The sequence below is a fragment of the Aptenodytes patagonicus genome, chromosome 5, assembly GCF_965638725.1.
Source record: "Aptenodytes patagonicus chromosome 5, bAptPat1.pri.cur, whole genome shotgun sequence".
Classification (NCBI taxonomy): domain Eukaryota; kingdom Metazoa; phylum Chordata; class Aves; order Sphenisciformes; family Spheniscidae; genus Aptenodytes; species Aptenodytes patagonicus.
The window spans coordinates 19,409,367-19,436,826 of record NC_134953.1 but is presented as its reverse complement, the minus strand read 5'-3'; the positions used below and the strand labels follow the sequence as shown (position 1 = coordinate 19,436,826).

The 27,460-nt window shown below is 40.3% G+C and overlaps 2 protein-coding genes across 5 annotated transcripts in view; one reads left to right on the top strand and one right to left on the bottom strand.

The window, feature by feature from the left end:
• Nucleotides 1–7,007, top strand: part of CFAP43 (cilia and flagella associated protein 43) — a 43,237-nt gene extending 36,230 nt beyond the window's left edge. The window contains exons 28-33 of the mRNA XM_076338964.1: nucleotides 401–513; nucleotides 1,323–1,479; nucleotides 2,313–2,477; nucleotides 4,459–4,539; nucleotides 5,600–5,753; nucleotides 6,403–7,007. Coding sequence (XP_076195079.1) covers nucleotides 401–513; nucleotides 1,323–1,479; nucleotides 2,313–2,477; nucleotides 4,459–4,539; nucleotides 5,600–5,753; nucleotides 6,403–6,560 — 828 coding nt within the window. The 3' untranslated portion in view covers nucleotides 6,561–7,007. The remainder of the gene's footprint in view (nucleotides 1–400; nucleotides 514–1,322; nucleotides 1,480–2,312; nucleotides 2,478–4,458; nucleotides 4,540–5,599; nucleotides 5,754–6,402) is intronic.
• A 903-nt stretch (nucleotides 7,008–7,910) lies between these two features.
• SFR1 (SWI5 dependent homologous recombination repair protein 1) lies at nucleotides 7,911–13,413 on the bottom strand. Of its 4 annotated transcripts, none has more exons than XM_076338961.1 (4): nucleotides 13,387–13,413; nucleotides 10,925–11,040; nucleotides 9,363–9,749; nucleotides 7,911–9,137 (listed from the first exon to the last, which is right to left on the bottom strand). In XM_076338961.1, exons 2-4 carry the CDS (start codon nucleotides 11,018–11,020, stop codon nucleotides 8,946–8,948), a joined length of 675 nt encoding a protein of 224 aa, XP_076195076.1. In that variant the 5' UTR covers nucleotides 11,021–11,040; nucleotides 13,387–13,413; the 3' UTR covers nucleotides 7,911–8,945. The 4 variants fall into 4 exon arrangements, with proteins under 4 accessions (XP_076195076.1, XP_076195075.1, XP_076195078.1 ...); XM_076338960.1 differs by lacking the exon at nucleotides 13,387–13,413 and adding an exon at nucleotides 12,839–13,036; XM_076338963.1 differs by lacking the exon at nucleotides 13,387–13,413 and adding an exon at nucleotides 12,804–12,853.
• Nucleotides 13,414–27,460: the final 14,047 nt, after the last annotated feature.

Sequence of the window (27,460 nt, the reverse complement as noted above, 5' to 3'; positions counted from 1 at the left end):
ATGCATTCCCGTATTTTTCTAGAACACCAAGAGCAATTCTTAACAAAGAGTGTTGCTGGAAAATTCTAGCAAGCTATTTGTTCAGTTTAAAAGCATGAAGGTGTAAATCTCAATTATCCAGAGACAGAGATAAATGACCTTTGACCAAGAGAGAAGGAAATGTGATTTGCTTTCATGTGAATAAACTATGCACAAATGAATAAATTATTTTCTGAGCAGAGTGTAAGGATTTTAACCTCTATGTCTCATGTGCTCTACTGGGATTCTCAAAATACCAGGCTGCATATTTATACATACGTATGTCTTCTTAAGCACTTGTCTTCTCTGTTCTTGAAGAGGCTTGCCCTGACATGCTGACAAAGTTGAAAAAGTTCAGAATGTCACGATATTGCTTGCTTAGGTGAAATGGAAAGCCCTAACACTGGCAGAGATGCAGGCCTTTCTCCAGAGAAGGATGGATGACAATGAGAAGATTAAGTCAGAAATAGAAGACATTTTCCAAGAACTCACTTGGTAATTTTGTTTCTTTTCCTATGTTCAGCTACATTTTAATACTCCACCAACACAGAACCAAAAGTTACAGACAGAATTACACAGCTGTGTTCTCCAACACTCTTTTAGCTAGGATTCATCTAAGAGAAATGAGGTGTTATTGCAGCACATGTGAGCAGGTCAAACCAGTCTTAATCTACCATCTTAAGTAACAACATTAGTAAGGATGGCAGCATGGTCTTCAATGGAAACTGACTGCCCCAAAAGCTACATCATACAGTGAATCCCCCAAAGCCTTCAAGGCCATATTTGTGCTAGCTAGCTCAGTTAAATTTTGCTCATGTAGGCCTAAGATACAGTGATCACTCCTAATTGCAATATGCTGCTCAGTCACATGACACCTGATTTCACTGAGCTGTTTGGACCTGCAATATTTCATTTTTTCATGTACATGACATAATTTTCACATTCATTGTCATTCAGGAACAAACCGCAGGATAAATTATACAAGAAAACGGGTGCTGGCTGGGAGTCTCCTCCATTTCCTTTTCAATTATTGTTAAGATTTCTGTTCAGTAGGAACACTTTCTCTCAGAACATCTGTTAGAGTATGTTAAACTGAATCCAGTGGTTGAAAACTTCATGTATGGAAATAAGTTGCAAATTCCGTTGTCACTTTGGGAGCAAATAGAAGACAGACTGTCAAAGAGTAACCCCTATGTGGACATACCACTTACCAGTAATAAATATAAACATTTTGAGAATCATGAGAAGATTTATATAATCCTGTTGAAATCACTAAACATTGTTTTTGTTTTCTGCCATTTTAGGCTGCAGGAGGAGAAGATGAAACTTCAATTGAATTTGACTGTCCAGTTTTTGCTAAGACAAGGACAGGTAGAATTGGAAAGTACTGAGATCCCAGACTACACTGATGCCATTCTCATTAATAAGAGTGTTATTGAAGAACTGAATTGCTCTATCATGGTAATTTACATTATCTGAAGGAAATTTAAGCTTTTTAAACAAATGTATTGTCCTTCAGGGGGTCTGCTTTTTCTCCAGTTTGACATCTAGTTTCAATTCGTTACTACACACCAGTAGGCTCCACTGTAATCTAGGGGCTATTAAGAATTCTGTAATGTCTCTTATCATGATGTAAAGATTGCAATACAGACTGCTTTCTTGATGTTTGATCAATACAATTCAGATCAATGAAATGGCAACAGTTTTTAGACACACCATTACTTACACACACTCTGTGAATAGAAAATGCTAATATCCTGGGCACCAGTCCGAAAATTCCCTCAAGGCAAACTTAGTCATGTTAAGAAGCATTTGAACAGTAGCTTACATTAAGATTTAAAAAATTAATACACTTTTTTATGTAAGGTGAATTTGGTGGTCATACTTAAAACAGTTTTTCATACTCTCATTAAATGTTCTTTTTTTAGGCATTCTAGCTGTACAAAAATTGTTTGTTACTGCTACTGCACAAAGCCTTCAGTAACAACTGCAGAATACCTTATATAGAGCAAGTTCGTATTTTGTAGAGTTAAAATGCCTTCGCATTCTTATAAAAGATAGAAAGATGGAGAGAGAGGTTAGCTGTAATTTTCTTCATCTCCTACAATCCAAGGCTGTGGCACAGAGGATAAAAGGGAACAAAATTCCACAAAAGATAACCATCTGGAGCAAAGTCTGGAAAGAGACTGCAGTCTCTTACTAAAATTATAGCTTTGGAAGCATGCCCATCTTGTTGCAAATAATTATTCCATAATCTGTAAAGTGTGTTAATTAAGATTAATCTATTTTTTCAGGCTCAAGGAGAAAAAAAAATTGCTAGCATGGTGGAATGTAAAGACTTCTCTAAAGGGATATTTCAGCTGGAATGGGAACACAAGAAAATGAGAATGCAGATAGAAGATCTGAAACAGAAGGCTCGGGATATTGTAACACTACCCATTTCAAAAGATCGCCAGCTAGTGAGTTCCTTTCTCTAATAGATATTTTGGCAGCAGAAAATTTTGCTGCCTATACCTGTAAGGTCATTTATACCTCTTAAGTCTCTTACTACTATGGAGAAACCTGATGCCTCGTAGGTCAACAATTCAGCTTTCAAAGGGAAGTTTTACTCTTGAGATTGATCAGTGATGAAGTTCTTTGGGATGTTCAGGTGTAAACAAAGGCAAAATTAGCCCTAACTCCTAGTGTTTCAAAATTGGCATTGAGAATAAGGAATCAGGATTTTGCAGCCACAAGGAAAAGATCTTTTAAATCAAGCACCATAACTTCCTTTTAAGTGAAAGGTCTGAGGTGCCCCCATCTAGTATCTCACAGAAATACTGTAACTTTTGCTCAGTGTACAAAGGTTGAGCATTCCTACAGGAGCCTCACTGAGCCCCACTCACTGCCATTTGTTGGCCCAGCAGCAGAATGACAGGGAATTGTTTGCCATGCCTGGCAGGCATGAGGCAGCAGCTGGCCAGCAAGTCAGCACCCACATAACTTTGAACAAGCCCAGCTGGCAGGCCAGAAAACATAGGTAAAGGTTGTGGGAGAGTGCCAAGGATACCAGTGGGAGAAGAGAGGAGGAAGGAGAGAGGTTATAGGGGAAGCCTGAGGGTATTGCAGTATGGGATGTAGAGGACTGCAGGGAAAGCTGAAGGTTTTGTGACGATGAGGTAGGGCGCATAAAGGTTTGGAGTAAGGGATGTTGGAGGATGGGTAGGCTGGAGATATTGCAGTGGGGAGAGCTATAAAGCACAGAGAAAATGAAGAATGTTGGAGAGCAGGTAAGGATAGTGCAATTCAATCAGAAGAGTAAAAGAAAATCCAAAATGTGTTTTGCTCAGGCTTCATTTCTTTTGCTGCTCTCCAAACTGCTTGTTCACTTCTGAATCACAGCCAAGGGACTTCCGTAACTAACACCAACAAAACAGCTTTCGAAAGAGGTGGTGTGACAACACACTGAACAGTTCTTGTAGTAAATTTATCACCAGAGTGTTGCTGTTAGCTCAAACTTCATTTAAACTGATGAGCAGAACTATCACCCTTCAGAGAGAGTTAGACTTGCCCATAGCAAAGGCATATACCAGTTTAATCAGAATTTGAATGCTCTGAGGGGCTTGACTTTACTTCACTTTTTGAGTAGAAATGTGGGGTTAGCAGGAAAGACAAGGCAACAACAGAAACAGAAAGATGGCTTAGACAAATGCGTGCAGGCAAGGACCTGAAAACACCTGGAATGAGGGCTATTTGTGAAGCAGTGAGTGAAAGCAGTTTGGTGCTGTAGGCAAGGAGCCTGCTGGTTCTTTCCTGTTTCTCCTCTTCTAACTAGAGCAGTCCACAAAATTTTACCTGTCACTTTGGTGGGACAGTACTCTGAAAGGATGAATCTACATCTACAGAAACCTGTCTACTGCCCATTATGGGTTATACAGCCTGTTTTACCATTTGTCATTTGGTAGAGAGATTTTTTCGTAGCAGTGTGCCCAAGAAAAAATCTTTAATAAATTCTCTGAAACCTGAATTACTATGCAGATATAAGAACAATAAAAGAAGTAAGAATTACTAGGAAGCCACCTGACAGAAAATAATCACTTTTTTCTCTGGCCTAAAGACAGACAGTATGGCACTTTGGCCTCCAGCTGTGTTAGCTTAGACTACCTTATAAGCAGAAGTATAGCTTGGGGTTTTTGACAGCCTCACAACAAATTTGCTTGGTCTGTGTTTCCGTTAACTCATAACAGATAACACTCTTTTTAACAGCTGTACCGTCTAGTATTCACACAGCATCCAAGAATATCTTTACCATGTCCATTTATGATCACTAGTAAGCCTTTCCACTGTGCAGAATTCCAGTTTTTTGAGTTTCACATAGTATGATTGTCTTTACAGAAGTGTGTAATTGTTGAGAACAAACAGGCTTAATAAGATGGTTTCTTTCTGTTTTTAATTCTTCAGTTCCTAACTGTGCTGAACTACGACAGCCACATCGCCCACCGCGTTTCAGTGATGGAGCAGGCTCTTGGCATCATGGATAAGGTAAAACCTAAGCGAACCACCACATTTGAGAGACACATCCTTAGTTTAAATGCAACTCCTCTCCTTCATTAGCAAGAGGTGTTTGTAAGGAATAACTGCAACTGATGTAGGCATACTAACTCTTCAGCTAACTCAAGGACTGTTGGAGCACAGCACACACGGATGAATATATATATATATATCCATGTATTTATTCATCTGGCTTTCAATACTTCCTTCAACTTGTGCTGAGCTGTCTACAGCAGCAGTTCTCCAAAGTCTTTGGAAGCAGTCATCATACATTGATTACTGCATAGATCAACCCTATGGAGAGAAATCTACTTGCTCTGTTACTGGAATTAAATGCTTTCCTTCCTGAACATCTGAATGCAGATCGGCTTATCACTTCTTACACAGCATTGCCTATAAAAGTCACTCTTCCATTTCTAATGAAGCATTCTTCCAGTCTTCACTGCTTAATGTTTCTCTCCAGGAGTTCCAGCCTGTTCACTCCCACCCCCCCCATATTCAAAATAACACAGACACAACAATCTGATTTGCTGGCTCCCTCATCTATTTCAACATTCAAATCATGCTTATCCTTGTTTTTAAGTGATTCCACTGGATTTTCTCCAGGTTCCTCTAGCTGGCATCAGCCTCCTCTTCAAGCTTTAGTATTTATCTTGTCCCTTTACAGCCCATCCGACAGCTTCAGCGCAACAACCCTTTCTTCAAGCAGCTCCTAGCAGCCAAGAGAGTGTTCTCAACTCACTGATTCCATTGACTTCCTTTCCTCCCTTTGCCTTTCAAGTTTTATCTTTAATATCTCTCTCCTTCACCCATACCTCTTTGTTCCTTGTCTGCTACTTATATTAGAACTCCATAAAGCATACTGGAATACAGTGTGTCTGAAAGACTCTATATGAAGTAAAGCTAGAACGTGCTACTAGTCAAATCAAAATACATGAAAGTTTATTGAGCTACAATGCAGTGCTTAAGATTATAGGTTTCTATCAAAAGTTTGTCTGAACAGCTTTTGTATAAGCTCATATGTTTGCTTTATTCATTTGGAAATGGACAGCTGCACAAGAAGAATGTGAAGAACCGTCAGAAAAGAATTAAAGAGTTGGAGAAGTGCATCAGTTTAAAAGAGCAAGCAAACTACGAGCTCAGCCTGGAGCTGAAAGAAATGCTTGTCTCTGTTTCAGAAAGGAGGCATATCTTTGAGGCAGCTGGTGAGTCACAGTAATGCACTTTAAGTCACAAGCAAAAAACATTCAGAAAGTACCTCCAAGGCTAGACGCTCCTGTTCTCCATCAGCATCAGCTAAGGGGCAAGGAGCGCCTATTTATCACTGTATGTGCGCAATTAGCATTGCCCTTTCTACCACAACAATGTAACATCATTTACTTAAGAGCATACCTAGAGATTGTTGCTCTTACAACCAAAGTTAATTGACTAAATTGCTGAAACTGTTTAAGTCAAAATATTATTGTCGTTCATACCTTCATTAGACAACATGCTTTCATTCTTTCTCAGAACTGTTCGACCCACTTCTTTCCACCCATTCAAGGAACAGAGGAAGTAACATGAAGGGTATTAACTATTAGGAAACCTGCAGAGACCTTTCCACTAGTAAAACAGTTAGAGATCTTCAAAACAGTGGTTACTTGCTAGAAACTAAAGGAAGCACGCCCAGTGCTTTTTTTGAAATTTTTTGCTTTATTCAGTACTATAAAGACTCTTAAGCCCAACTGTGAGCCTTTTTTAAAATGCTTGCCTATTTTATACAGAACTGGAATAACCCTGGGACCAGTCCAACATAAATATAGACTATGCATCCCCTACAAGTACAGGCTAACCCTTATATCTTGTTTTATGCAGACACACAGCATGTTTCCGAAAAGATTACAAAGCAGCGTTACCGAGAGATTTTGAAGCAGAAACACCTACAGAGTCTTGTAAAGGAACAGGAAGAACAGTTTGAAATTCTTCAGGCAGAAGTTGAAAGACTGAGATCAAGAACGTTCCCTCTTCTTTAAAAACCAGAGTCCAGGTAGATGTATAGTACCATGGTCTTGTCTAAGAAAAAGAGCTTGTGCATCTACCTTTTCTCCCTGAACTTTTCTTTCCGCAAACAATTTCTTCTGTAATTTCTTTAAAAAATAACTTCAGTCTGAAAGATGCATGTTTTTCTGTTTTGTACATTTTATACCTAGTCTTATCCCCATTTTATTTCAGTTCATGACATGTATTTCTGCTGTTTTGATTATATAAACCATATAGCTCATTACAGAAAACAAAGGGTACAAGGAAGTGTAGACTGATAGAAGAACAGGTGTATTTCTATATCCTTAGTCTGCAATATGCAATTGTAGAACATTTTGAAGGTGAAATACTGCAAGAAATCCATGAATTTGCATCTGCTAAAATTCATGTCTGTGGCTTTGACTTCATTTTGCCTTTTAAAATATATTTACACCTGGATGGCACAGGTGCAGGTGGCTGAAAAGATGAAGGTATGCCATGTGTGCTACTTGGCCCAGTCCTGAAAGCTGCTGCTGCTTATGATAGCATAATTACCCACAGCCACCAGTAGCTGTGGCTGCTGCCACTAGCAGAATCACAGGAAAACCAGGTTTGGAAGCATCTGGCCTCCTGAAATAGTTGCTGCTATCTCCCACCCCTTTGCATTGATACGTGGTCTATTCTCCTGCCAGATCTCTCCAGGACAGCTAAGAAAGATAAAGAACCCTTGATAAAATTAACCACTGCTGGAGACTGATCTACCTACTCTAGCATTCTCACCAAGTTTTATTTCCCTCTTCCATGGTGTGTGCTGATTCTTCTCCTCCTTTCATAAATTCACATAAAATCTAAACTCATTCCATTGCAAGAGCATTAATAGCTTTTGATCTTAGTTTAACAAAGTTATACACTTGTAAAGAAAACTACTTCTGCTGTGATCTTGTACACCACCTCGTTTTTTGCTTTATCATCTCTAACTGGGGTCTGTAAGGATTCTAATTACATCTCCATTCTTCTTGCAAGATTTTTTTTCTTCCTGCTGAAACTTCCCTAGAAGTAACAGAGTTCCAAATTTGCCAAGGGTCTCAGGGAAGAGAACCGCCCCCTTCACCAGGCACCATCACCTTTTTTTATTAACCTAAAGAGGCAGAAGAAATAGTGTCTCAATACTCAAAATGTGATTACCAATAAAGGTTTTTCTTCCTTAATTCTCTCTGGACAGCAACATTCAGTATTCCTAAGGGCAAGTTGTGGGTACAGATTTAAGTCTAATGTTAAAAGGGTCTGCATGATCTTTGATTTTCTTTCCCTTGAGGTATGTAAGAAATTACTCCTTATTCAGGAAACAGGAAATGCCACCTGTAAACAAAACAGTTAAGGTACAGCCAATAAGGAATGTGATTGCATATAAAACAATATTCATAGCAGGGAGAGGTGTAGAGTAGTTAAGATTTATGTAGTTACACTTGACAAGCAGACAGAAGTCACCACACTATATGCATAGGCCATCATGAGAAAAGAAGCAATTTCAAGTTAAGATTAAAAAAACATTTTAAAAAGACAACATTTATTGGAGGATAAATGAAATGCTGAAGTTTTATTCAGCTTTATGCTGCTGTATTTGAAGCGCTCCCATTAGACAAGGCCTTGTTTTTCTTATTTATTTGAAGAGAGAAAACACCTTGGCTCTCACACGAAGTAGTAGAATAGACAGATGTTGGTTGCAATTTTCTTGCCTTAGCTTCTATTATCTCAGGCTGTGGCAGAATGCTTAAGAGACAGCTGCCCTGAAGAGAACTGTCTGGACCAGTATCTGAAAATGATTGCATTATGGCACATTTCCCTCAGTAATAATTAAAGCTATTGAGAACATCTCATTGCAGCTTCAGAATATTAACAACATGAAAATTAGTTATCTTTACTTAACTCACAAAATGCTGTCATTAACTGACTGGCAGCAGGAAGACATCTGTAAAATGGGGATACATCTATGAATAAAGAACCAAACTCTTCCCCATCTGAACATCAACAGAAATGACAATTAATTTGAGGTCATTATTTCAAGACAAGTAACCATGCAAAGACTAATCAAAGAACAGACTACCTTCTACCTGTTAAGTATGACTTGATTTCATTTTATTTTTATTAAATAACTATTCACTGATCAAGTTATCGAGCCAGGTTTTCCAAAACAGCACGAGTTCAATCTTTTCCGTGAAGTAATGCCTTTTACAGTGCCTACTGTATCTAAGTACATAGCTTTACAAGTATCTCCCGAGAAAACCTCCTAACCTCAAAGCATAAAGTCTACTGTCTGATCAACACTTCTTATGTGATCAGAATTCATTCAGTCTTTTCTGCTTATGCCTGTGTGTAATTGAAAGCTTTGCACCTGTAGATTATGCATCTACAAAATCTTCTTCTGTTCTGCTGTAGTGCAATAACTGGTCTTCTAATCCAAAAGTATCTATCAGCTGAGTGAGACTCACTTTCTTGCCATCTGCAGAAAAGGCTGACTGTAGTTCATATAGCATCAGCTGGGTACTACTTCTCCATTTCACTATCAAAGCCTGCAGTTCAGACAGGTTGTTCTGAAATTGGGACAAAACAAAAAAAATTGTCATTGGCTGAAATGCGGGATTTTTTGATACCCCGCAGATCTATTTTTTATAAAACACCTTAAACTGAGACAATACACAAACACCACACCAAAATAAGTCAGTCAATATTGTTGCTTAAATCAATAAATGAGGATTACACTATGAATTCTACTTCAAAGAATGACTTAAAAGTGCTTTTTCAGAGGTTCGCCTCACCTTAGATCGGTACATCTTAACCAGTTTGAGCCTTCGAAGTAGTTCTTCCTTCTCTTGCACTTGTTTCACCAACCTTACTTTTTCTTCTAGGGACTGTTGCTGACTAAGATCAGCCTGTAGCACATGAGAATTCTCTGCTGATCCACACAGACCTTTTTCCGGTAGGGGACTTTGGAAACATGTATGTCCAGTGCCATTTCTTTCCAGGTTTTCAGAACCATCTTGTAATCTGGAACAATCTGTACTTGTCTTTGGCAGGCACCCTTTGTCAGCATCAGCACAGTCTTTTTCTTCAGTGTCTATTTTTAGCTGCTTTGCCACTGTAAAATTAGCATTAAATGAACGTCTTGTTTTCCTTAATCGCTCCCTCAGAGCTGCACTCAGTGGCTAAAAAAAAAAACAACAAAAAAACCCAGAAGGATCAGAATAATCTAATCTTTTGAACAAATTTCAAAGAACTGTTTACCCTGGTTATTATTTAGACAGAACGTGTCATATATGTAAAGATCATTGTAAAGCCAGACTTCCTAATTCTCACTATAGCTTTCACAAACATAACAAAGTTAACTTCTTCCTTTCACATGTGTTTGCACACACAGCTGCAAGATATGGAAAGATGTACCTCCACATTTTCTAGGAGCAAATTCTGTATTCCATTGAGACAAACCTACTCATCTAGTCTTTGTGCAGAAGATATACAGCATATTTCAACTTGGCTGATTTTATTCCTTCATGTTCAATTTCCCCCTCTAGTTTAATGGAGATAAGGGATGGGGGTTTTTTGCTGTTCCATCCCACCACACATACACTTTCTGCATTAGCACTAGTATAAAACATCTGTATTCTACTTGAGAGTATTAGAAATGATCTGTATAATTTTGAATTGTTCATGCTTTGAGATCCTTCACTGATAAGCATCTAAAAAGTGATTCTTTTTCTTCAAAAGTTAATAATTTTTTTTTTTTTAATAATCTGTGTCTAGTGTTTTTACCTGTGAAAATATACTAAAATATGGGAGAGAGGGATTATTTAAGGAACACTTGCAAACTAGCCCTATCCTGCATAGGTCCAGATGGTGAGCATGACAGCATCACCATAACGCATGCTAGGGTGGACACCAAAGTAGAGCTCAGCATTATGGAGAATATACAAACTGAAAGCAGTGTACTTTGTTCAAGTGCAAGCAGAAGTCACAGAAAGTCATTCTGCATACACAGCAACCCAGAAAACTAGGATTTGAGAAAACTGAAGATGACAGATTAAAAAAAACAAACAAACAACAAAAACCACCACAAACCCTAAATAGTATTTAAATTTATTAGTATGGCATTTTGGGTATACTGCTCCATCGCTTTGTATTCACAGCAAACATCTGCATATTCAGAGCAAAGTATACCAAGCACATTCCTCACCTGGACAACCTTGCAGCTATAGGTATAAGCTACCTATCTTTAGCCTTCCAGCAAACAGTATCTCAGTGACTCCAACTACTTCATGATTTCACAGGCATTTTTGTTACTATGAAGAGTCACATTACTGGAAAAACAAATAAGTTTTCATACCTGTTTCCCTGAACTAGTCCTCTGTGGAGCTGCTGTCCCAGAATCCTTTGGGGTATTGCACAAAGATGTCAATTTATCAAACACTGGTTCTTCCATCTCAAGATGGATAGCAGTTTCTGTTAGAAGACAATGAATTACATATGGTGCCATTTTCACCTGTTTATAATGAGCCATGTGGCTGTAGAAATGAGTGAAAAGCTCTAATAAGAAATACTAAGGCTTATTTTCTAATTGTTAAGTTCAAGAAGACATCTCCATAAGTTATACAACTGTTTCACATGCTAAGTAGCATCTTGCTTTGTGAATGGCTTTTCTTCAAGAGGATGAATGACACTGCTAACTGGTATAAAGTATCTTACTATGAATTTTGTATATTATTTTTCCCTCACTCATAAAACTATGGAATTTTTTCTTAAAAAGATGAAAAATATTATAAAAAGTCTTACAGATATTCTCCATTATCATTTTTTTTTCTGATATCCTCTTTCACGTGTTAAAAAGGAGCAAGACAACTTATGAAGTACACGAACCCATTACACTATGCCTATAAATCCTGCAACATCGAACTCATCAAAAAAGCTCACTCCAAACAAACTGTATCTTCTTAACCTGAATGACCCTTACTGCTTGTCTAACTCAAAGGAATAATCCTTACTAAGCCAGGTTGTGAAGAACTAGTCCTTTCATTTAACTGCATAAGTGATAAAAGGATTGTTGGGAGCCACAAGATTTTTATTGTCCACATATATAAACAATTAATCTTTTCTATAAAACAAAATAATTGGGTACCCAGGTCTGTGAAAATAATCCACAGTCTCATTTGATCCTTCTGGGATGCTGCTTAAAAAAGTAATTACTCATACAAGTAGAATTTTAGATTAAACGTAAGCATCCCCAGATCACTCAGAAACGCGCCTTAATTAAAACAGTAAGTCATACCTCTCAGCAGGTACCACCTTCTAATTGATTTGGCAATGTTTAACTTACTTTAGCACTTGTGATCCACCTGCTAATGACCAAAATGCAGCTGGAAAATCGTCAGCTATGCCTCTGCTTACCTGCAAATTGCAATTAGGAGTTCCAAAACAGAAGCCTCTTAAAATAAAATCCTGCAAACAAGTCACTAGGCAACACAAGACTGGCACAAGGGGCTTCCTCTTCAGAGATGAAACATACCAAAGCTTCAGTATGCCAAAGCCTTACTAACCCAGCAACCCTGGTCTTCCTGGCTCTATACCAAAGGACACATCCTCATTTATCTTACAAGTCAACATTCCCCCTAGTTGTTCAAAATTCAACACATGGTATTCTATTAAAAAAAAAACCCAAACAACAGATTTTAGTAAAGTCTAGTTAATTGGGTATTTTAACAATCTGTCGATTGAACAGGAAACCCACAGCACCCATTAAATATAATGCAAGTTATCACTACTATTTCTTAATGTAAGCAAGAGCCTAGAAAAAGCTACATCATACCTACATGTACAGTATGTCACAAATATGTAATAAATCTTACTAAGCAGAAAAATAAATACAAGCCCAAGAGCTAGCTTCAACAGACTCGTTCAACTCTTTCAAAATAAATCCTGTGACTCTCTGCCTTTACATTCTAATGCAGATTATTTGTCTTCAGATGACCCTGACTACAATGAATACTTTTTCCAGTGGTTCACTAATGCTGTTACTTTAACTCTCTGTTTGGCAGCACATTCACATAGATCTCCTGCACCCTTAAATCCTTCCCCAAGATCTCAGACTAAGAATCCTTTACATTTTCAAGCAGCAATGCTATTTATCACACAGAAAAATAATTCTGTTCAGCAAGTAAGGAAAATCTGGGCTACAAGGGGAAAAGACAATTTTGCACTTCAGTACTTACTTGATTTTGCACTTTGGGTAAGTGATGCTACCTACCTCAGTTTTCCTGCTTAAAGCTAATCCGTGTAACAACATTCACTCCTTTTACGTTCTCCTCTCACCAACCGAAGGCTCTATTAACACTCAATAACAATTTTCCCCTAGCTACTTTTCCACCCTACAGAGAAGGGGAAAGAAGGCTGAGCAGCCCGTAAGCAGAGCCACAGATCCGGGAAGCTTTGTCTGAGGCGATGCACCCTGGAGGGCCAAGAGGCACCCCAGAAACGGAGCACAGCAGAGACCCGCAGCGCAGTCACAGACCAAGCCAGAGGCCGCTCACACGCCGCGGAGCGAGGGGAGGCCCCTCGCGGAGCACAAGGCCCCCAGCCCTAACAAGGCCTAGCCCGCCCCTAGGAGCCACCTGGGCCAGGACCCGGGGTGGGGGTCAAGGAAGGAGACAGCCCTGAGGGACCCTCGCCTCGCCTCGCCTCGCCTCTCCCCTCCCTCCTCTACACCAGCATCTGTGGGGAACAGAACCCGCTCCCCTCAGACACCAGGGAAAGGAGCCGAGCGGGGAGGCCCCCCCGAGACCGCCAGCACCTCACCGGCCTCAGGGCTTCAATTTCCCGCTTCCGGGGAAAGGGGCGGGGCGACTGCGGCGTCGGCAGCACGCCTGCGCGCGTGCGCGGCGCGGCGCCGTGCCTAGCCGGCGCAGGCTCCTGTGCGCCTGCGCGCAGTGGCAGGCTGCGTGGGGCTGTGGTGTGGGCGGGCACGGGAAGCTTGTTCTGCGGTCGGGCGGGCGGTGGATGCGGGGCTGGGCGCTGCTGCCGCAGAGGTGCCGGGCAGAGCAGAGCTTGTGGAGTCCCCAGTGCGGGGCGTTCCTGGGAACCCCGTACACACTTCTATTGCAGCTGGGCATGGAAGGCCATGCTCTGTCCCTTAGGCTAGCATGGGCCTGCCACCCAACGGCTGGGGTCTTGCCCAAGGCCTGGTGCCATCCTGCTGCAAGTGTCCCCACGCCAGGGAGGGGGTCTCCAGCCTCAACTTAGGGCATTCCCCACCATGAGTGGCGGGGCAGGTCCAGGCTCAGCCTATCAGCACAGCCAAGGGAACCGCAACTCTCCACCTCAAGCCACCCATCACCTCTACCTCTGGCACTGTCTCCTCACAGAAGGGGAAAAACTGTCCCTGGGGAATGCACCGGGAGAAGTGCGATCTGAACAGCGCTGTCTTGGTTGTGAGGGAAGGAGAAAGAAGTGAAAATGAAGAAACTTGACTGGAAAACCAGGCAGGTAGATTGTGATTGTGACAAGGAGCAGCCCCAGCTGTAGTTGCAGTCATGCAGTTTACAGCAGGATTAGAGAGTGCCCTGACGCTCAAAGGTGCTGCTGAAGCAAGCATGATGTTCTTGTCTTTCTCAGCAAACTTCCCTTCCATGCTGCAGACGTGGTTTCCCCACGTGGATTTACGTTTCTCAAAAATGGTTTGTACAAAATGTTTTTCCAATATAACTGTCAGGACTGAGAAAATGAGCTGCGGAAGCCATAATGGCGATAGCTCCCAGCCCGCTGCGTGTAGGTGATGTATCAGTGGTTCCTCCAGCACTGTCCACAGCCGAACTGCTCCGTGCTGTGCATCGAGGCCTCACACAGCTGTGCTGAGTGTTGCACATGGAATATACGCACCCGCATGCTTTCGCTAGATCATGCCCTTAATTTGTGTAGCAGAAATGCATTAATGTCCTTCCTGGTTTCTCCTCACAACCACAGATGAGGATGCTCAGTTTTCTCTTTGCCTTGTGTAACTCCCATCTGTATTGAGACAAAATACACTCTTGCACTGAGAGGTGAGTAAGCACTGAGTGTAGGTGTGGTAATATGTTAGCAGTTGCTGTGCTTTTGACCGTAAGTATACATAGATTCACTCACTTCAAATAGAATTTCACAGGGATGATAGCAACCTTTTTCTCTCCTACAGTAAAAAGTATCTAAGCATTCAAAGCCCATCTAGAACAAGACACATTGGGAAATTTGAGAACTTGGGGCCTTTAGATTACTGCTTGTCTAGGAGTTGACTATCTGTGGGTGAAATTGATTTAGAAATAATATTCTCAGTAGCAAATGTGGGAAGTTAGATTATGTGACTAAGTTGTATGATCTTTTTTAACCATCTAGCGAAAAAACTTGCATGATACCTCAACTGTTGAGGCAGTTTGGAGGCATTTTTTAAACCTGCCCCCCCCCCCCCCTTTTCTTTTTAAATACCTGCAGCTAATTTAATGTCATAAATATTTTTTAACATGTTAGAAATGGACTCCTGAGTGCAATAGTAAAAGTGCTAATAGAACTTCTGCTGCAAATTTATCAGGTGGGTTGGATCTCGAATACACTGGAGCTTTGAGGTGGCATGTCTCCAAGTTCACAACATATTTCCTTCTGTCTCAAGGATGGTCCCTGCTTTAAATTACTCATGCTCTGTTGTACAGACATGTTAACAGTTGAGTTGCACAAGAACAACAGAAAGTTTGAGATTTTAGATCATTTGCCAGCTGAGATTCCAGTAAGATTTTACAGGAACATAACACATGAAAAAGTCATCCTGTGCATTATCATTGCTACTTTATTAGAGCAACGCCCATGTGCCCCACCCCAAGTGAGGATTACAGTCTGCTTGAGCCTGTGAATATAGGAAGGTGGTTCCACACATTGGGTTTATGAGTTTAATGTACTACACATAGAGTAGAGAAAAGGACATATTATCATCAGTATTCACTGATGGGTAATCACTCTAGGAAGAGATCCTGTTTCAGGTTGGTATTAAGTGTTTAGCTGTGTTTACCACATTTACCTATTGGTTTACTTGGTGTTTACACGTAGTACTGCAAAAACATGACTTGTCCAAGATCTGGCAGGAGGCCCCTGACAGAGCTGGGAGCTAGAGTGTCATCAGTCACTATCCAGTGACTATCCATCCTTTTATTGCAGAAGCCCAGTAGTGATGGATATTATTTTACCTGCAACTTGATGATGGCAAACAGGAGTCAGACTAAAACCTTCATCTGAAAAGGTACGCATCTGTTTCCCTTGAGGAAAAGAGATTATCCATGTGTTATTGATACCAGCATGTTTATGGCACACTGTAGAGCATTTCTCATACTGTTCAGTTAAGCTCGCCGGTATGCACACACAGCTAGCAAGTTCATTGCAATACAGTCCTTATTAAGCACTAGAATGCTATTGTTTGATTTTTTTTTTAATTCCTTTTCTGATCAGAATAGTTTGGAGTAAGCAAAATAAAATTAAAAAATGCATAGGAAATTGTGCACTGGGTAATAAAATTACTGAGCTCTATTTGCCGAACATACTGCTTCCCTTTGGAGAAACTTGTTTCCCCAAAGAACCAGAAGAAAAATGTGCTTCCTGGTTTTATTTTCTTTGGTGTTTCTGTGATGACATTTTAGTGATTGGATTTTTTTCTCAGTTTACACCAGTTTGCACAATTGAAAGATATTCTCTATGTATCATCTCTTTCATTAATCTTATATTACCAGAAGAGCACTAGGGCTCACACATCAGCACTGACAGGACAAGAACATGTTCTATTGCCCTATGGGCATCATCTGTAGTAGCAAAGCCAAAGTGAAGTGTGATAGTAAAGGATACTGACTTTGGGTTTAGAGACTCCAGTTTGACCTTTATGGGTTCTTCTCTTCCAGAGTGCCAGGAGCATCACAAAACTTCCATTTAACAGCTTGCTGGGCACAATGGCCAGGCCTTTTGTCCCTAAACATTGCCAATGAGTAACTGAGATGCTAGTCAACATACTAAGTCTTAAGGCACATACGCATTACCTCCTTCTCTCATTTTTCTGAAATCTGTTATCTTGTTTGAAGCCAAATGATGTATCCTGACGCATGAAGTACACTCTGCACTGTCTGCATATTCTCTCTTGCCTGAGGCAGGAGGGTGGAGTGTTTTTATGTGCCTAACCACTAACTGCTGCAGAAATTTTTAAAATCCTACCCACTTCAGCATGGGCCTAGGGCTGTGTTTTTGCTGGCTGGAATTCACTCCTCAGAAAAATGTTCTGACTTGCTTATAGCCACGTAAATATTTCAAGGGAAGGGCTTTATAGACCAGATTCCTGGAGTAAAACCAGTTTGCTACAACAAAACCTGTCCTTGGGAGATAGATTCTGCTCTCATAATGGTGCAAATGTCCAGTAATTACAGTGAAGTCACTAGAATGACATCAGCATGAAGCTAAAGCAAAAGTAAAATTTTGTTGCCTTTTCTGCTTTACATCTGGGGCTTGCTTAGACTATCCCTGATTTTTTACACCGATTTTCAAGGTACTTATCTTGAAAAGAAAAACTGACATAATTTATTGTAGCTGAGAGGCACTGCAATTTGCCATTACAAAAGATAATATAAGAGCCAGCTGAGATGGGCTTCCTAGTTACCGCTGCTGCATGTGCGAATAACCAAGCGGGTGAGGCGCAGTGCTAATAAAAGGGAATGGCATGAGACTCTCTCTTATTTTTGTGTCTGCTTCTGGGATTTTCTCTGACGTAGCCATGCCAAAAACTACAGTTTGAAGTCTTTACGAGACTGTACCAGACAAAGAAAACAATAAACAGACCTTCAGTGTTCTTGTCTTTGCTGGAGAACTGATTGATCATTATTTTAAGAAAATTCCAGCCTTTTAAATCTAAGCCCTTGCCCAAACTAGTCCCTGGTACAGCTTTTGTCATCTGTGATGATCTGAGCATATTTTTGTGTTAAAGGTATTTGGATTGTAGTGGAACTTGAAGAGTCGTTTCATTTTCTAACATAATAAAAAAGTTCATTTCATGCTGTGCGTGTGTAACTCTTAGGTTGCTCGCATTTATCCATGCTACTGAAATTGGTGAAGCTGAAAAAGTGGATGTGGTTTAATTGCTAGGGCAGACGAGCTGGTTTGAGGGCAGTTACCCATAGGCTGTAGGCCTTGGGTGGACCCAGTGGATTAACCTGGGGTACCAAACAAGTCATCCAGTGAGCAGGTAGGCAGAGATGGAGATGCACACCTTACCTTCTTCCTGGACTCCTGGGGGTTTCACTTTTGCTCTGAGTGTAGACAGGAGTGAGTAGTGTCCATCATCACTTCAGCAGCATCATTGGTTATCGTTTTGTTTTAGAACAAATAACCATTCTACCGAGCACACCTCCTTCCCTACCAAACTGCAGCATCAGCAAGCAGGATTTAAAAATACACTTCCTCCCTGTTATTAAGAAACGAATTAGGTCATTTACCTGAGGCTAGAGAAAGCCTTATAAAGTAAAAATTTAGACGTCTTTTCCTAGGGATGAAATACGACTGTGATGTTCATGGGAGTTTTCCATCTCTGGATACTGCTGACAATAAAGTCACATCTAGAGGGCTGAGATTTCAATGTGGCAATGTTGTCAGGCACTGACCACACTTATGTTGCAAGCCAGGCTCACAAGTTAATACACCCATGTGAGACCTGGCTTAAAGCTCTCTCCTGTTTTCCTGGTCATACAGTTAGTAAATTACATAACATTTTAAGTGTGTATAATCATTGTGATATGGGGGATATGTCTGTGTATTATTTGTGCCAACAAAATCACATGTCCAAGGAGAGCTGCCTCAGGATTGTGAGGCAGGCAATTCACCAAGAATTGTGAACAGGTATGAAACTCACTTTTTAATATAAAGGTTGAAGCAAATTCTTTAAAAGTCAAAAGGCTTAAGGTACTCACAAACAATGGGAAATCAATAAATACTTGCTTATCACTCCTCCTCTCAAAATACTCAGCTATAGGGAAAGCAACAAGAATGTCTTCTGTGCCATTTCCTTTAGCAACTAAAACATGCAGTGAAGCTTTTTGACTTCTCCTAGTTTCTTGAGTAAAATACGTTGTTTATGCCAGTTGTGGCTGTCGTGGTTTAACTTCAGTCAGCAACTGAGCACCACGCAGCCACTCGCTCACTCCCCACCCCCGCGGTGGGATGGGGGAGATAATCGGAAGAGTAGAAGTGAGAAAACTTGTGGGTTGAGGTAAAAACAGTTTAATAATTGAAATAAAATAAAATCATAATAACAATAATAATAGTAATAATAATAAGAAGAATACACAAAGCAAGTGATGCACAATGCAATTGCTCACCACCCGCCAACCAATGCCCAGCCAGTCCCCGAGCAGCGGCCCCCCCGGCCAGCTTTCCCCAGTTTATGTACTGAGCATGACGTCCCATGGTATGGAATGCCCCTTTGGCCAGTTGGGGTCAGCTGTCCTGGCTGTGCCCCCTCCCAGCTTCTTGTGCACCTCCAGCCTTCTCAGTCGGTAGAGCATGGGAAGCTGAAAAGTCCTTGACTAGTGTAAACACTACCTAGCAACAGCTAAAACATCGGTTTTTTTACCAACATTATTCTCATCCTAAATCCAAAACACAGCACTGTACCAGCTACTAGGAAGAAAATTAACTCTATCCCAGCTGAAACCAGGACAGTGGCTCATTTCAGAATGGATATTTCAGTGTTTGTGAGCTGTATGGCTTTTGTTCCAATTATTTCCAAAGTAATTTCAGTGCAAATTTTCTATTCACGTTCATATCTGAAATAACTGTATTTTGAGTCCCTTTCTCTATGTAGGCATACAGAAAGAGTTTTGTTGATGAGTGTGTAATATTTTCTTACAACCTCAATGGGTTGAAGTGATTATTCTTACGTTATTTTTACCATTGTCGTGTTGCCTTACTGCAGAAGGGCAGTGTAGCCCTTATGACATTTGAAGTAATTGAGAAAGTTCCTACTGAACTGAAGGGAAGCAGAACTATGCTATCCTGATGGAAGTTAGTAGAAGTGTGGCATATGGAGTGAGCTAATGGTATGATTTCATGTGGTGCTGAGATACTGGAATTGCAGCTGACTGCATTAGCATGTGTTTCACACTGTGTTTAATGTATGAGAAGGCAACCAGTCACCCTTTCAACACATTAATGAAACTTTATTTTGGGTGAAGAACATTTGTCTTAAATGAAGTCCAGGAATGCTGAACTGATGCTAAGTGAAGTAAGAAAATTCTTTGGTGAACCAGGTTAGCAAGTGCTACCCACTTTAACTGGGGATGTTTCCCCATCGGTAGCCCATGTAGCTTTGAGGTTGTGTCCTGGCATCAGTGACTTCCGTCACACATATCGATAGTCACTGAACAAGCTCTCTTCATCATCAACCTCTTTCATGACAGCCATGCCTTACCATTTCAAGTAACACTCCTGCAACTGGAAATCTCCCAGTATGTTCACAGCTGAAAGAAGAGTTATTCTGTTTTTGATGTTTTACAGTTCAGTGCATTTTTTCCTTGAGTTAATTACAAGCGTTTTATGGGTAACCTATGCCAGAATAAGCTATTTCATCATTGTTAAATGCTTGGTGGTAACTCAAGGCATGGGTATGCATTGACAAGTTTTCTCTTGAAAGAATCCACAGGAGTTAGATCAGCAGATAGATCACCCTGGAATTTTAGCTAGCATATACCCTGCCTCTTCTTGAGTCTGTGAAACCGAGCATGACTAACCTTAAAACTGTCCACACTGATGTCTGGATAGGAAGTCCTATGTGGGATTCATTTTTCTAAGATCAGCAGTGCACATATGGGTGCACCCTACTTAATCATGTGTGATACACATGGTACAAAGAATAATCAAGAATATCATCATCTACTCCATGCAGTTTATTTTGTTTGGTGACATCTTTCTTTTCCATTTCAGCGAGGAATTCTGGGTCAAAATTTTTTTTCCTTAAAGCAGGATTCTCACTTTCTAAAATCAAGCCTAGAAGCTATTAAACTACCTCTGGTCTAACACTTCCTTGTCCTAAGCTTTTCTCTCAAACCTAGAGACATGCTTTCTCACAAATATCGCTATAATGCAGGAACTACTACTACTTTGCATTACCAGTTAGTGTACCTAGCTGTAACTACTGATTTTCTAAAGGTGTGTTAAAAAAAAAAAAGAGGAGGACGATAGGCAGAGGTTGGAAATGGATCTTTTCTCCAGACAGAATGTTTGTGCCAGTACCTGTTACTGGCAGGTCTTGGTGTTTTGCTGTTGCCTTCTCAAGGAGTTTCCGGTTCCACTTAGAATAAATAAATAGCTCTCCTCACCAATCTCCAGCTTCTCAGTTACACCATGGGTACCTCTTGCAGGTGAGAAGTACAAATATGTCTCCCAAGCCAACACTGGTGAGATGCTGAAAGTTGATGCTGGCCTGCAACATCAGAGTCACTGCATTGCGCTGCTGGGAAAACCACAAATGAAGATGCTGCCCTTTCTGCTCAGTGCTACAGGCAATGTCCCTCAGTTCTGCCAGTCTCATTATTCCAGATGTAGTATGGATTTTTAATGGTCAAGCCTGCAGTCTAATTTTGACACCAGACAACCAACCTGAGGTACAGCTCTCTGGAGAGTCCATCAGGCAGTGGAGAAGTTGAGAGGACCTCAAGAAGCTAAAGAATTCGTACGTTTTCCTTTTATCATGAACCTGAATCCACCAAAGATACATGGCCGTGCATATTGCCAAATTTCAGAAGCAGGCCAGAGTGGTGAAGTCATTCTGTGATGCACTCTTAAGACTTGGGTGTGTCACCAGGACCATAGGAGAAATACCATTGAGGAAGAACAAAATAGTAAGGACGTTGCTCATGTGTGTATCTTACACAGATATATTTACTTTTCCTTTTCTAAGTAAACCTATGTGCAAGAACCATCCTCACAGATACAATGGAGAAGTTGCAATGACTGATCATCCAAAATGTGGAGGACCAAAGCCCACACCCTGAAGTCGCTGTGATAAACTCTATTGCTGCTCTTAATTATTGCTGCACTTATTTTTGAAACAGCAAAACCACATGGGCCAGTTTCATCTTTAGCTTAGCTGATTTCATGGGAGTTGATGATTTTATTTCAACAACTAATTTCATTTGATTAATTTGTAGGCATTTTTTTCATCTGCATAATTTGGGTAGAAGAAAGGTAGGAAAAGTGGGTAAGATTAAATGCTCCTCAAGTGCTTTCTTTGTGGGAAGAAGCTAAGTGGGAGATGCAGCCTTCTTCAGTGTTTTGGCCTATTAAAACCATTACTAGAACGAATGCAACTGCAATCTAAGGTTCCCTTTACATTTATGCCCCACAGATGCAGCCATGTTCGAACTGATGCTGTAAGTGATTAAACTGTGACTTAGTGTTCATCATCTCAGGTGGAGGAATCCCAAGAGGTGGTCACCAAATCAGGAAGCTCTTTTTCATGTAGAAATGGGTATGTGTTCAAATCAGAGCATCTTTAGAATATATTCCACAAATGAATGTTGACTGTGTTTTCCCACTGATGTTTAAAAAGTGCAGATCCTAGGTAAAGTATTAAAAAATGCATTGAAGGGACACTCTTAGCATATTCTTTCTAATTCTTTAAAATACTGCTTGCAGTTATCCCTAACAGTTCCTGAATACTTGACACAGAAATATTCAGTGAATATTTCACATGTATACAAGTACATAACAAACAATTCTCTTGTATTTGATCATATGCTTGTTTATTGCTAAGTTGTTTGTATGTTGGGAGCTGTACATCCCAATTTTTTATTGTACGCTTACTTGTATTGCTTCTAGATGCTGGTCTTTCTTCACTGGTTTGTTATTGTTCAGTTGTGCAGACACTGTGCATTTGTTTTAGGGAAAGCTGAAGGATTCCACTGACACTACAAATAGCTACAGTAAACAGAACAGAAGTAGGAGCATGTAATTCTAATAGCGCCTTTAACACCAACCCAACCATAGTTCACTGCCCTCCCTCCTGTGAGCTGATTGCTCTTGACTCTGGCAATTGCTTAGTCTCCATTAGTTTCCATTCTGTCTTCTTTCCATGTCTTCCTAAGTTTTCATTATAATATTTTGTGTGCATGTATTGGCTTGTTGATTTCTTTATGTTTTGCTTGACTGCATACGCTTGGTGTGCATTAGCTACCAGAGATGCTATTCTGTCTTCCACATTTTGTGTACTCAAATGGAGGCGATTGAACCTCTTTATTGATGAGAATGGGGATATATGTGTGTATCAATGTGTCAGTAAGCATTAGGTATTGGACATGGCTGTTTATTGGCAAAGGAATTTGCTTCTAGACATATTAAGAACACCAGTTTCCAATATACACTGTTCATACCTGCACTGTTAAGGAAATACCTTATGAAGCTGTAAGTTAAACACTGCCTGCTGGTCAGGTGGATGAGGTTCACAATAATTTGGCACTGGTTGTCCTTCACCAGCAAAATATGGTAGTTTTTACGTGCAGTTACAAGTTTAAAGACATTTGCAAAACTGCCAGATTGTTATTATCAAAACAGTAATTAACTGAAGTGTCATGCAATTAAACCAGACCAGCATGTGTCTGCCAGCCTTGGGCAACGCTAGGAATGAAGTCCCCAGTTCAGCACAGTACTTCAATATGCATGTAGCTTTAAGCATGTGGGTAGTCCCCATGAAGGCTGGCGGTAGTTCTCAGTGATCAGAGGTCTAGGAAACTCAGTGTCTGAGGAAAGCTGCAGGAACAGGAAAAGCTTAGTCTGCTGCTGAAAACCCTAATGGCATGTATGACAACAGCATTCAAATACATAAAAGGTGGTGGCAAGAAAGGAAATTGAGTTACACTGAGAATGGAAGAGAGGAAGTGAGAAGAATCCTCAGCTGAAGCAGGAGAGTATCTCTGTTTTCGAACTTCAAGACATTTTCTAACAGCAAGTATAGCGAGATATGGACCAGATCACCTTGGGAGGCTCTAAAACCTCATGAAAATTTTTAAAAGTCTTTTAAAGAAAAATCTATCGAGAACAGTTAAGGTGGAGCTGGGTCTTGGGACAGAGAGATGGACAAGATACCTAACTGAAGGCCTTTTCAGCCTTATTTTCTACAGTTGTATAATTTTATGTGCTTAAAATTGAACACATGTACATCAAAATAAATGTATAAAGACTCTCACAGAGTTCTTCATAGGCTTAGGCAAATGTTATTCTGTCAGAAGGGGGAGCAGTGGATCAGTGTTCTTACTGGGCTCCCTGTCAGTACCTCATCTTTCCAAAAAACTGGATTCAGTGAACTCAATGTACCGAACCCTAAAAAATACACACGCTTGCTAGTGAGGGTTCTTCACTTCAGATCACCACCTATACTGTGTTTTATCCATTATTTTTATCTTGCCATCATACCTAATAGAACGATTTTCTTAGTACAGATTTTTAATAATTGGGAGGTGGTAGTGGTGGTAAATATTTTGTTCTGAACTCTTTAATTTATGCTGGAAACTAAAAACATCTTTAGGTGTTGTGGTTACAAAGCCTTCAGCTGACAACTTTAATCATGGATGTTATTAAAGTAGAATCCAAAGAGCAGTTCCTTTGCAGGCACTGGGTAAGGAAGGCAGCCACCATAACATGCATCTGGCAACCTGTGATAACAATAAATATATCCAGAAAGATCCATGCCAGCAGGAACATCTGAAATACATAACATATGGAGTGAGGATGAGCCCAGGATGCCTTGATTTTAATAAGAGAAGGCTGTGTGTTATCACAGGTCTCACAAGCTGAACTTCTGATGGAAGCAAATTAATGAGAATCTGAATCGCTGTGAAATGAAAAGTTTGAATAACAACTAAGTTTCCAGCCAGTCATCTTGCTGAGAAGTGACACACAACAGACCTGGCTTTTGGGAAAGGCAATACTTTTGTGCCTTGGATAAGAAACGGGATTTTTCAAGCAGAGACATGAAAATAGAGATGGGCACAGTCAGAAGGTTCAGAGCCAAGTCAGAAAAACTGCCAGAAACTGGAAGCAGAGGTGACTTAAATAGGTTGGATCCAAGTTTTGAGTGTTCACTTGCAAATGTCTTACTCAGAACTATTTAAAATATAATCTGCTAGTCTGAAGTCAGTGTTCAAGCCCTGGTACAAGCAACACACTGAAAATAAAAGCTTCCTTTTTCCCCAGGGTTCTGTCCTACCAGCTGAGCAGCTGGGGCGCAGTGTACTTGCCATCATGCCACCATTTCTCCTTTTGATTTTAAACACCTTTCTGGCACTGGAGAAAAGCTGGTTTGTAAAATGAGATCCTCTTGCAGGCAACATCATGTGAAGGAGTGATCAGAATCACTGATGGCCGTTACTGGGGACAGCAAGGAGTAAAAGAGTAACTCTGAGCCTAGGAGCCAGATTACGTAGAGGCTTTTCCAGTAAAGCCAGCTACTGCTCATTATCTTTCTCTGAATAGTCCTTATTTATATCTTTGTTGGTTTACTCATTGCAACTGAAATTGTAATACTCACCTTTTGCAAAAATGGTGAGCTATTGCGGGAGAAACCCCATTGTGCAAGGCAGCGTGCCTCCAGCCAGCTTAGGATCATCTTTTCCTTGTAACCATCAGGAGAAATGTGTGAAAGAAGTCAGCAGTTAAAATGAAGAACCGTTCCTGCCTAGCTCCATAGAAATATGAGTCCTGCTGAAAATAAAACCTTCTCAATCAGCTCTGGCATATTGGAGAGCTGGCCCTAGAGTTGTCACCTTAACATTGTCATTTTGATTGTAACAATGAGTTACAGATCAATTAGATGAATTGTGGTAGATGCAGCAACTTGGGACATCTGGGTTCTAACTGTGGATGAACTAACTGTGAGTCATGCATGAAAGAGCTGCATGATTTCTATAGAAATTATTAGTATTATTACTATTTTTACTACTACTACACCAATAAACATGGGTACAATTCCACAGGCTGCATTGTACTTTTGTGTTCTTATGAAGCAGAAATAAATAATATCGAAGAGCCACAGACCCGCACTGATCTGTTCTCTTCTCTTTGTTTATCCTTCAACAAACAGGTTTTGGTTGGAATTAGCATATCACTTGTGGTTTTGTATGGCAAAGGTGTGTCTGGCTAGAGATTTGCTTGCAGAAGCATAATCTCTAATGAAAAGTGAGAAACTTGGAGAGGTGTGAGGGAATGGGAGCATAAAGAAAATAACCATGAATGTGGCTGAATACTGCTTTTAACCCACATAAGAAGAAAGCTGCAAACTAGAAGATGTTCTAGATTAAAGAACAGTGAAGGATCATAAAACAGATTGAAAAACACTTGTTAATGAGCTGCCAGCTATGACTTTTGACTTCTATAATATTGCTCAAATATTTACTCTCATTGTAACTATTGATAAATGGTGTGTCTGTAACTACTCTGTAACTCCAGCCACAGTTTCCAGCTTTTATGTATGTCTGTTCATAATCAACTCAGAGTCAAGGCAAAAAAGAATGTGCTGGGACTGGCTTATTTTAACCCTTGTATCAGTTTTTTCCAAATGGTTTCTGAAGAGAAGTGTTGAGTCTATGTTGTGACTGCTCCCTGTGGGTCTGGTCTGTTGTTCTGTCTCTGTGGGAACATTTGTATGCTTAGGGAGTCTGTGCCAGGGTGTCAGATGTAGATGTGAAACTTGGTCAAGATTACTGAAGTGCTGCATATCAAAATAGAAGGAAGTCCACCATTGCTATAATTAATTTCAACACAACAAGATACAGATGAAAGGCACTGTGAAAGAGATAAATAACCAGTATTTATAAAAATCCATATATAACAACAGAATTTGAGAAAGATAGACCTTGTACCTTTTGGCCAAGATCTTATAAAAAAATCCCAATGTGGAACAAAGTTGGATCCCAATTTCAGTCTGTGCCAGCTTCCTCATGAACAGAGCGAAGATCTGTATTACTTCCAGGATAACCACCATGGAGCTGGCAGCACACTGTAGACAATTTACTCTCTCCAAACCTTTCCAATGACCAGGTTGAACAAAGAAAGACCACTATGCTTTCTGCAAACCTGATATAAAGGTGTCTTTTTGTAAACAACCAGTTCACCTTGAAAGTCAAGACAAAAGTATGTTCCAGACAAGACACCTATAACTTCCCTATTGAAAGAGGTCTTAGCAGACTCTGACTCAGCTTCAGATCTGCTGAACAGTATGACTCCTTTAATGCCTGTTTTTGATGTGTTCTTGTGGAGTCAAGGGTTGCTTATCATGCCCTGCTATGGCATTTGTAGCTCTTATTACTCATGACAGATAGTTTAAAACTTGTCGGCTTTGGTTGTTCTATACAGTGCATCTATCATTATCTTTGTTGAAGGATTGAAAGTCTGACATGTAATCATTCGGTCCATCCACTTTATTCCATTTCCTAAGAAATTGGTTGATGAATTTAAAACAGCTTAAGATTTTCATCATAGGGATTAAAGACATAATTAGGAGGAGAAAGATACTGTACTGGTATGCAAGTGATTTAGAACCTGTGACCAAATCCATCACAGCCTAATTTGATGTCTTCCACTGTGAGCCTCCCATCCTTCTGTTAGGGACAAAAGCATTTGCCTTGCTTTCAGATCTGTAGTTTCTATGGATGCAGTATTGAAATTGGGATATGAGCTTCTGGGTTGTATCTCTTTAAAGAACTTCGGTCAGAGTTCTCTTTTTATTCAAGGTGCAATAAAAATGAAGTATTTTTCTTACCCTCTCACATATTCTCCATGCATCCTTGCCATAGGCCCTGTGTGCAGTATAGGATATAGCAGCTTTGGACTTTAT

Excerpts from the sequence above, each read along its gene's own strand:
- SFR1 (XM_076338959.1), bottom strand. The coding sequence starts at position 11,098 with ATGGCTCATTATAAACAGGTGAAAATGGCACCATATGTAATTCATTGT. Across the intron at positions 9,750-10,924 it reads GGACTAGTTCAGGGAAACAG|CCACTGAGTGCAGCTCTGAG; the intron begins GTATGAAAACTT and ends TTTTTTTTTTAG. Across the intron at positions 9,138-9,362 it reads TTAAGATGTACCGATCTAAG|AACAACCTGTCTGAACTGCA; the intron begins GTGAGGCGAACC and ends TCCCAATTTCAG.